The 9,473-nt window shown below is 63.6% G+C and overlaps 2 protein-coding genes across 2 annotated transcripts; both read left to right on the top strand.

Annotated features, from left to right (window-relative positions):
* The first annotated feature begins 16 nt into the window (after window positions 1-16).
* CHLRE_03g202400v5 (uncharacterized protein) lies at window positions 17-3,957 on the top strand. Its single transcript, XM_001693298.2, has 8 exons — window positions 17-401; window positions 484-571; window positions 760-881; window positions 1,070-1,274; window positions 1,614-1,731; window positions 1,954-2,069; window positions 2,342-2,464; window positions 2,825-3,957. The coding sequence occupies exons 1-8, from the start codon at window positions 271-273 to the stop codon at window positions 2,930-2,932; spliced, it is 1,011 nt and encodes a 336-aa protein (XP_001693350.2). The 5' UTR covers window positions 17-270; the 3' UTR covers window positions 2,933-3,957.
* Window positions 3,958-4,186: 229 nt separating this feature from the next.
* CHLRE_03g202450v5 (uncharacterized protein) lies at window positions 4,187-9,473 on the top strand. Its single transcript, XM_043061396.1, has 5 exons — window positions 4,187-5,426; window positions 5,606-6,754; window positions 7,045-7,523; window positions 7,667-8,009; window positions 8,197-9,473. The coding sequence occupies exons 1-5, from the start codon at window positions 4,476-4,478 to the stop codon at window positions 8,845-8,847; spliced, it is 3,573 nt and encodes a 1,190-aa protein (XP_042926541.1). The 5' UTR covers window positions 4,187-4,475; the 3' UTR covers window positions 8,848-9,473.

Here is a 9,473-nt window from a genome sequence, read left to right as displayed (position 1 = left end):
GGTCACTGCTGTCTGCTTACATATCCTACTTGCCTTTATAAACGCATATACAGTAACACAGACCAGCAAAATGTTGGGCTCTTGTTGAAGGCGCGCCCCTTTCACGCAGGGGCTCGCTTGTTGTGTTTGCCCAATCCTATCAAGTGATTAGCTCTAGTTAAAGGCATTGGCACTCATTACGGCTAAGCGTGCTGCCAGGACAGGCTAGGGACGGGGTTAGTGCAAGGCAGGTGTTCAGGCTCCATGTCAGCGGCCGCGTCTCTGGAACCAATGAGCGCGTCGTCCAATCGTGCGGAGGAGCCGCGTCAAGCGCCCCCAACGCAAGCGGTGGTGACCAGCACCCGGCCAACTTTCTCGCAAATATGCAAGTCATTGTTTGCGGGCGGAGTCGCCGGAGGCTTGTGAGTATTCGAAATGAAGCATCATGCTCCTGCTTGCACAAGGCGTTCGCAAGACGAGGCGGTTTGCGTCTCTTGCGCGCAGGTCGCGCACCGCGGTGGCGCCGCTGGAGCGCCTGAAGATTCTGATGCAGGTTCAAGGCAATGAACAGATCTATCGCGGTGTCTGGCAGGTTAGCGCGCTTGTGTGGCAGGACGTGACGTGGATCGGTTGCACAGGGAGCTCTGGGCGTTGCAAATAGGAAGCTCCTGCAAAGACTCCGGAATCATCAGGCATCCAGAACACCGCTGGGCCCATCCTGCGCACGTACACGTTGCGCTTGAAAACCATCGCCTCCCATCACACCCCGCTGTCCCCCAGGGCCTCGTGCATATGGCACGCACGGAGGGCGTCCGCGGAATGATGAAGGGCAACTGGACGAACTGTGTTCGTATTATCCCCAACTCCGCTGTGAAGTTCCTGACCTACGAGCAGCTGAGCAGGTCGGCGTCGAGGATGGAAAGGGGGGGTCGGGGCCACAACCGACGGCTTGGCACTCAGCTGTTGGTCCCGGGGGTGCGCAAATCGCACGCACAACCTCGGAGGTCCTGTTCTCTGACTTCCCACGACCCGGAGCCGCCTGCCGCCGCGCTTGCTGCACCTTTTCTGACAACGTGTACCCGCCACGCAGGGAGATGTCGGACCACTACCGCGCGACCACCGGCAGCGGCGAGCTCACGCCCGGCACGCGGCTCTTAGCGGGCGCCTGCGCGGGCATCATCGCCATGAGCGCCACCTACCCGCTGGATATGGTCCGCGGGCGGCTGACGGTGCAGGAGGGGAAGAACCAGCAGTACCGCGGCATCGTGCACGCGGCGCGCACCATCCTGGCACAGGTGGGCGTGCGCGCATGCTGTGTTACGAGGGCGGTTTGTGCGGGAGCGGGAGCGGGAACGGGTGCATGGCGGGCTGGCGGCTGGGGCAATGGGAGCAGGACAGCGGAAGGACGGAGCTCCGGACGGGGCATGGGAGCTGTACGACGTACCGTACGATAGGTATGGGTGGGTGTACGACGTCCCGCGAGGCCGGCAGCTGATGGGCAAGGTGGCAGACATAGCGAGGCCTGACAGCACCGGCGCTTTGGGAAGGGGCTGCGCAGTCAACTGTCAACGGGGAGGGAGCACGCAAGGATGTTGCCTGACATATACGCGCGCGGTGTCGCACGACACCTGCAGGAGGGGCCGCTGGCGTTCTACAAGGGCTGGCTGCCCTCCGTGATCGGCGTGGTGCCCTACGTGGGCCTCAACTTCGCGGTGTACGAGACGCTGAAGGCCATGCTGCTCAAGCAGTACGGTGAGCGCGGGTAGCCGCTGAAAATGCAAAGGGCGGTGTTGGTGATATGGTGTCGGCGTCTCCATCAAACTTAGCATTTGATCCGCCGGCGTTGTGTGTAGTGCAACGCAATGTGCCTCGCCTGCCCGCCGGCCGCTGAGACGCGCCTCATGCGCACGTGCGCACACACTCATACACACGCGGTGTCGACCTTTTCCCTTTGTGCTTTCCTGAAACACGCAGGCCTGCGTGACGAGCGCGAGCTGACCATCGGGGCGCGGCTAGGCTGCGGCGCAATAGCTGGCTCCATGGGGCAGACGGTGGCATACCCGTTCGACGTGGCGCGCCGCCGGTTGCAGGTGCGGCTGCGCGCGGGGTGCACGGTGCGCGGTGCGGTACGGTTTGGTGGCACAGGAACAAGATTGGGGACAAACGACGTTACGGCACGGAATGCGCCATGGTGCTGGGAGAGGATGCGGTGCGGGGCATGCCAGCGCCCGGGCAGGGCAAGGGCGCGCGAGTGCAAAAAGCCCACACGTGACGGCGTTGCGCCCTCCAAATCGCCTGCTGTAATGTTTGGCGACCCCTCTGTCTCTCCCCCCGCCTCTGCCTCTGCCCTCCCTCCGCGCAGATGTCGGGCTGGCAGGGCGCAAAGGACCTGCACAGCCACGGCGGCAACGTGGTGGCGTACACGGGCATGGTGGACTGCTTCGTGCGGACGGTGCGGGAGGAGGGCATGCAGGCGCTTTTCAAGGTGGGTGGCAAGCAGGCTAACGGCACAGCTTGTGCCCTGAGGGCGATGAGCTCATCAGTGTGCATAGTGGAAGGGAGGCGGGGCGCGCGGGCAGGGTTTGGGCGAGGCTTGTGTCTCAGGCGCCGGGGATGCTGAGGGTCGTCACACAACTGGGCACACGCGGGCGTGGTGTTGGGGATGGGGCAGGGCAGGTTGCAAGAAAGGCATGAAGTGCGTTTCGCGTGGTACGAGGGCAAGGCAGCAGGCTCTCCGGATCGTAGCTTCGAGTGTCTTGAACGAAGCAGCTATGCACACGGGCCGCTTGACAGACGATTCCCAATATCCCTGCACCCGCGCCCTCTCGTCTGCCTCGCCACACAGGGCCTGTGGCCCAATTACCTCAAGGTGGTGCCGTCCATCGCCATCGCTTTCGTGACCTACGAGCAGGTCAAGGAGTGGCTAGGCGTCGAGTTCCGCATCTCAGAGTAACGGGCTGGGCGCGCATGCACTTGCCGGCTTGCACTCAAACAGGTGCTGGCGACAGGTTGAGCAGCACAGGACGAGTGGACGTGGGCTTCGGTGGTTGATGGGGGTTGGGGACTTGGGCGTGGCTGGATAATGCGATGGCGGCGAACCGGGACCTGGATTTGCGCATTTGCGTTTTTGGTACTGTTTGCCCGATACGGAATGTTTAGCGTGAGGTCCGAGCGTTGCGAGCTTTGAGAGTAAGCCAGGCTGCTGCTGGGCTGCTCCTGGGAAGGGCGGTGCTGACTACACGCTGCATTCCCGAGGGCCGCTTACGCCCCATGTGCGGCGTGGAACTTATGATGGCAGGGCCAGTTGACGAGTCAAGCGTATCATATAAGTTTTAGCCACGTACGCTGCTGCGAACCAGGCGCAGCTGGATTCCAGTGATCAGTGGCGGGTTTTGGACCGAACCCCGCACCCGATTGGAGCACACACCGGCCTGGGCTTTTGATCCCCAGTAGCTGCATGGGCAGTGCCCCAGCATCGCCCGGGGGCGTGGGGTGGTGAGCATTTTGGCATATTAGACCGTGCAAGCAAGCTCTGATGGTAGCATCGGCCGGCGTGCAGGACATGTATGTCTAAGCAGAGTTTGGAGTCGGGAAGAATGTGTTACCTGGTGGTGCTGTGGTGTGCCGGGTGTGTGTGGCAACTGTACACTGTCTGACGGCAGGATCGCCTTCTGTATTTGTTCCCCGCTGTGTACTTCCGGCATGCGGGTGGCTCGTGCCCACTCCCTTTCGGATGCTGGGCGAGCCGTGTGCGTTTTGAGTGCGCCAAGCTGCCCGTTGTCCGGTTATTTGTCGTCATTGCTTTTTGTTTGGTTTATGGGCGTAAGGAGGTAGCGTGGAGCTCGGGGTAGAAAGGACGGAGCGAAATGCGCCACGGCCCACGGAAGAGACGGGTCTTTCTTCATGCAAGGCCACAAGTTGTCGTGGTGGCAGGGTCGTGAACGCGAAACTCGGACGGTGGTGTAATACCGGCACACATGCGTGTCCGACGCAAAGACGATGTTTGGACAGCCAGGGCCAGGGCAGGGTTTATCACGAAGGGGTGTGACAATGCGAGAACGCCGTGGCCAGGCCGGACGGTGTCGAGCAACCGCAGGGACACCTGGGAAGCTCGCATGCAGGGGGAGGCGTCACGAGGCAGATGGAGCACCATCCCTGCTGCCGTTCATACTGCTAGAACACGCTACGACCCATACATGAGCGCCAAGGGAACTCAATATTCCTTGCAAACCCGGGCGTTTGATGGATGGTCTAGCTACCAGCTCAGGCCTGGCTAAACTTGAGCTGACGCCTTGCTACGGATTTCATCATCGCACTAGACTACATTTAATGAACTAGCAGGCATGAGCGAAGCGTTGACCTGACACAGGCAAATTAGGCTGCTCGAGTGGGAGACCGTGAGGTCCTCGCGATCTGCTGATACAACCTCGTGGTATAAGCATTATACAGTCATGAAACCTAGATGAAGTTGAAGTGACAGTCCAGCAACGGGTCAGATGTTCTTCGGGAGCGGTTCTGGCCCCGAGCGAGGCCTGGCGGGCCTGCAGCGGCGCCGTCTCCAAGCTGAACTCTCAGAGGCTGATGGCTGTAGCAACAGCAGCAGCAAGCTCGCCAAGGGCCGAAGCCAGGAGGCGCAATACTTGCTGTCCGCCTACCGTGCCAGCGTCTACCGCCCTGCCCTGCGGGCGAGCGCCACAGCCGCGCTCACCGCAGCTCGCATTCCCGTGCCTGGGAGCAACTGCGTGGACCTGCTGTCACAAAGGCCATGGCCAGATAATGATAGTGACGGGGAGTCAGCTAGCGAGCCGTGTGAGTTGGAGGAAGAGGCGGTGGTGGAGGCAGTCGTCAGCTCACCCCAGCCCCCTCCGCCTGCTGGACTCCAGGCCGCAGACTCGCAAGAGCGCAGCCTGCGCGAAAGGCTCCAGGTCACACAGCAAAAAGTGCTGGCTGCAGCGGCAGCACCAGCAGCGGCGGCGCAAGACGTCAGCACATCTGGGTTGAGGGTGCGCGCGCCGATGCCGCAGACGCAACACCCGTCGCGTCCGTCGCCACCGCTGCCGCCACCGGCTATCAGCCTCCCCGAGGAGTTGTGGAAACGGCTTCTGCTGGCACTGCGGCGCTTCCATACGGCGACAGAGAATGCGTCGAAGCAGGAATCGCGCGGCAGGAATGGCAGCGTTGGCGCAACAGGCAGCAGTGCAGCAGCCTATGCGAACGCGCCAGACTCGGCCTTCAATAAGTCAAAGCTGCGCATGGGGCTGCTCCAAGAGCGTAACAAGCCGATTGAGCAGGAACTGGAGGCGGCTTTCGAGGAGCTGCAGGATGCCGTAGGTCAACTGCCGACGCATCACGTTGCACAATCCCTCAATGCGGCGGCGTCTGCGCCCCTTGGACTCCTGGACCAGGGCGGCAAGAGCGCTTCCGGTACAAACCTCCTTGGACACGTGGTAAGCCATCATGTGATTGGTGGACTAGGTTGATCCCCCGTGTGGCGGGGTACGGACTTTCTTGTCGTCGCACGCGGCCGGCTCGGGATGCCCTGCTGAGTGCTGTCCTAATGACGAAGAGCCCGCGCTGGCGGCCCAGAACATCATTACCACCCTGCCCATGCCTTTACCCTTCGTAGCTGGGACCCTCTGCATGTGCTTCTAGCCGCGCGCTCATGCTGGCTGCGGCGCACTGCCAGCTACTTAACTCGGATCAGGTCAACGCTATCCGCAACGCTCTTGACTTGACGGATCAGCACAGCTGTGAGGAGGGCATGGAGGCTGTCAACCGGGCAGTTGAAGCGCGTGTGCGTGCGGACACGGCGGCTACAGTGCTCGCGGACGCGCTGCTCCTGCACAGCGGCCTACCCGCGCTGCCGCGCCAGGAGCTGACAGCCGTGGCGGGCGCGCTGGGGCGCATGTGGACCCGCTATGCGCCGCCGATGACGTGCGCGCCGCCGCAGGCGGCTCAAATTGCGGGGGACGAGGGCGACGGCGCATCGGGGGCGGGGGTGGGCGCTGCCGCGCTGCAGCCGGCGGCGGCGTGCCCCACCGCCGTGAGCCTGGAGGTGGTGGTGCAGCTGGTGCGGCTGTGTGCGGACGAGGTGTTGGCGCAGCGGGACGTGCGCGCCGAAATAGAGCTGGCGCAGCGGCGGAGGGCTCAGCAGGACGGCCGGCCGGGTGGCTCGCGCGCAGCCCTGCCGCCAATGCCGCCGCCACGGCAGCGGCCGGGCCAGCACAGCAGCATCGCATCTAATGACGAGGACGCTGACGGATTGGAGCAGGTCATTACAGTAGAGAGTGTGGCCGCCTGGACCATGACGCTGCACTGGGCCGCCGTGGATCATGCCGACGACAACCTGCGGCGCAGTGGTAACAAAAGCACCTCAGCACGGCGGTGGATGGCCGCATACTGCGAGTGCCTGAAGCAGCCGATACCGGATATAAATGCGGAGCCAGAACTTCTGCGCATGTGCATCCTGCGCGCACGAGACCAGCTGCCGGGCGTGCTTAAAGCAGCGACAACAGCAATCGCGGCTGCTGCAGGGGCGGCAGCAGCAAGCTCCGGTACCCCAAACCGAACTGCAGACGGCGGTGCGCTGAGCTTCCAACCGTTGCTACCGGCGGCTTTGGCTGCGGGAGCGGGCCGCAGCCTCGGCATCGCAGCGGCAGCATGGGAAGGGCAGGGTCCTAGCAGCGGCGGCAGCGCGCCCGCAGCAGACTTACATGGCACGGCGGCACTGCGCGCCGCGCTGGCGAGGGTGGTGACGGACGTCGCTGTCAATGGAGTGAGTCGCATAGCTCCTTGATATGCTGCATGGACTAGCGTTTAATAGGCTCGACCCCTTCTCCCGGACCAAGCGGTAATTGCTGCAACCCACTAATTGCACGATTTGCGCGGTCATGGTCGCGTCCTCAGCCGTGTATGCGCTCATTCTCATGCCATACCTTCCGCCACTGCTCGGCTAGCAGCATCCTGCCTTGGACCCCTGTGCACCATGTCCACACGTTTGCCAAACTCGACGCCCCTGCGTTGCTCTCTTCCGCTATGCCACCTCGCCCATGTCCTCCACTGCAGCGCCGCCGGTTGCTGCTGGTGTCCTGCGACATGCTGTCGCGGGTGGCGGCACTCACGGCCGTGGCCAGTGCGCTGCGTGCCCGGGGCCTGCCGCACGCAGACGCTCTGTTGGCACCCGAGTTTGCTGCTGGCAGCAGCAACCGCAGCTCTTCCGAAAGCGGCTGCGTCGTGGGGCGGGCGGCGCTGCAAGGCTACGGGCCAATCTTCCTTCGCTTCAGCCTGGCGCCCGCAGCCTCCGGGGCTTCCGCGGCGCCTGTGTCCGGGCCGGCGCAGGTGGCTGCGGGCACGGCTGTGGCGTTGCAGGTGTCGCTTGTGCCAGGGGGCGTAAACGCGGCACGGGCAGTGCAGCGGATATGCGCCGGCGCGCGCCGCCAAGCGGGGTCCGCCTCCTCTGTGGCAGCAGCAGCAGCAGCAGCAGCAGCAGCAGCAGCAGCAGCAGGCGGCAGCAGTTGCAAGCCGGCGACTTCTCAACCTGCGCTGTGAGTACGCGGTGGGCGTGTTAACATGTGTCTGGAGGGATTAGGTTGCATTTGGAATCAGGCAACGAGAGCAGGCGTGGCGTCTAGCACTCATTTAATACTTACATCTGCTGAAAGCCTTGCCTTTGCCATTCTGCATGCAGGAGCCGCAACATCATCGAGTTCCCTGTCGGCGGCCTCAGCGCCTTTGACCCGGTGCCGTCGTGTGGCCAGGCAGAGGCGGACGAAGCTGGCGGCGCGCCCGCAGCCGGGACCGCGCCACAGCATCAGGGGACGCCGAAGCAGCAGCCGGTGCCAACGAAGGGAAAAGGCAGGGACCCGCAGGCCCCGCAGCCGCAGCCCACCGCTGCAAGCCTCGGCGCACATGCACAGGCGTTGCAGCAGTACCGCCAACGGCTCAAGGACAGCGTCCTGCGGCTTGGTTGCGCGCGGCTGGTGTGCCCTGGCTTCGAGGCGCTGCATGCGGCAGCACTGGTGGTGGCGCAGGTGGGCATTGCGTTGGGGCGGGCGGGCGAGCGCCTGGGGAGGCTGCCCCCACAATGGCGAGAACTCTCTGGGGACGGAGCATTCGTAAACTGTTCACCCACCTGCCCTCAGGCTGCGTGTCTGAGAGTGTGCGCGCGGTTGGGGTATTGCCGCTGGCTAAATCTTCAACACCTCTCATGCCGCGCAGGTGGAGGCCGAGCTGCAGGCGGAGCACGATCCCGCCACGGGGCCCCGGCCGGTCCTAGATACGCTGCCGCGCCCCGGTGGCGTCCCAGTTGCCCGCGGCGGTCGTGGCGGTGGCGAGGCGGGGCAGGGAAGCTGCGCAGGCGCTGGTGGTGGGACTGGTGCGACTGCTAACGGCCAGACGCGGAAGCCAGCTGCAGGCGCCGGCGCGTCGTCGTCGTCGTCGTCGTCGCTACCAGCGGTACCGGGGCCGCGGCTATCGGCGGGCTGTCCCCTGGACTATGTCATTGAGCTGGCCGTCGCTTCCGTCAGGGCACGCACGCTGAACTTCTCAAGCTCTACGGAGTCAAAGGAGGGCCCCAGAGCGGCGGTCCGCGGGCGCGTGCCTGAGGACTGGCAGTGGCGATGGCGCCAGGAAGTCAATTATGAGATTAGCTGGCTTCTGGGCTTGCTTCCCGACCAGTCGAGCCTCTGGACGGCGCCTGTGGGTAACCGGCTTGCTGGCGCCGACGCGCAAGGAGCGGTGCGCACGGCGTCAGCGGCGAGGGCACCAGCAGCGCGGCGGGCGTCACGCCCGGGCGGGCCCCTGTCGTGGACACAGGATTACCCACTGGAGCTGCTGGTCCTGATGCGAAGGGACGAGCGGCAAGAGTAGCGTGCGGGGTTTAGGATAGGCACTCGGACGACAGAGAGCCGTGTGGAAGGGCGCCAGGAGAGCGGCATGGGGCGTCGCTGGTGGGCGCGGGGTATGATGGCAGGCGCTCAGCACCGACTGGGGGCAAGTGGAATGGCAGGCTGCTGCGGGGCGCAGGGGCGCGCTGTAGCCACAACAAGTACAAAGCTGCATCAAGCATGAAAGATCGGAGTCAACCTGTCAGTAACTGCCGCGATGTGCAGGGCATGTGTGTCAACGCAGCTTGGATACTGAGTTGCTGCTGCGGAGGGTGCAGCAGCGTATTTATGCTTGAAGGACGTGCGCACAGTGAGGCAGTTTTATGTTGGGGATTAGTCATGGTCGGGGGCTCGGAGTGGCCCTGTGCGCGTGCGGTGCGGTTCATGCATACCGGATGTGTGGTGATGGCTGGCAGGACTGCTGACGGTTCTGGATCTAGCTCATCCAGGCACCTGCATCAGCATGGCAGGAAGGTGTGCGGTATCGTGTAGCGAAGAGAGCTCAGTTGGCTAGTGTGGAGAGCGCGCGTTGTGTTGTGGCGTGTACACGTGGCTGTATGCGTTGTTCCATTCATCTCGTCTCGGCATGTCGTGTAAATGGACCTTTGG

Source organism: Chlamydomonas reinhardtii, chromosome 3 (assembly GCF_000002595.2).
Source record: "Chlamydomonas reinhardtii strain CC-503 cw92 mt+ chromosome 3, whole genome shotgun sequence".
Lineage (NCBI taxonomy): Eukaryota > Viridiplantae > Chlorophyta > Chlorophyceae > Chlamydomonadales > Chlamydomonadaceae > Chlamydomonas > Chlamydomonas reinhardtii.
The sequence above is the reverse complement of the archived record's forward strand: the minus strand, read 5'-3'. Positions and strand labels throughout refer to the sequence as shown.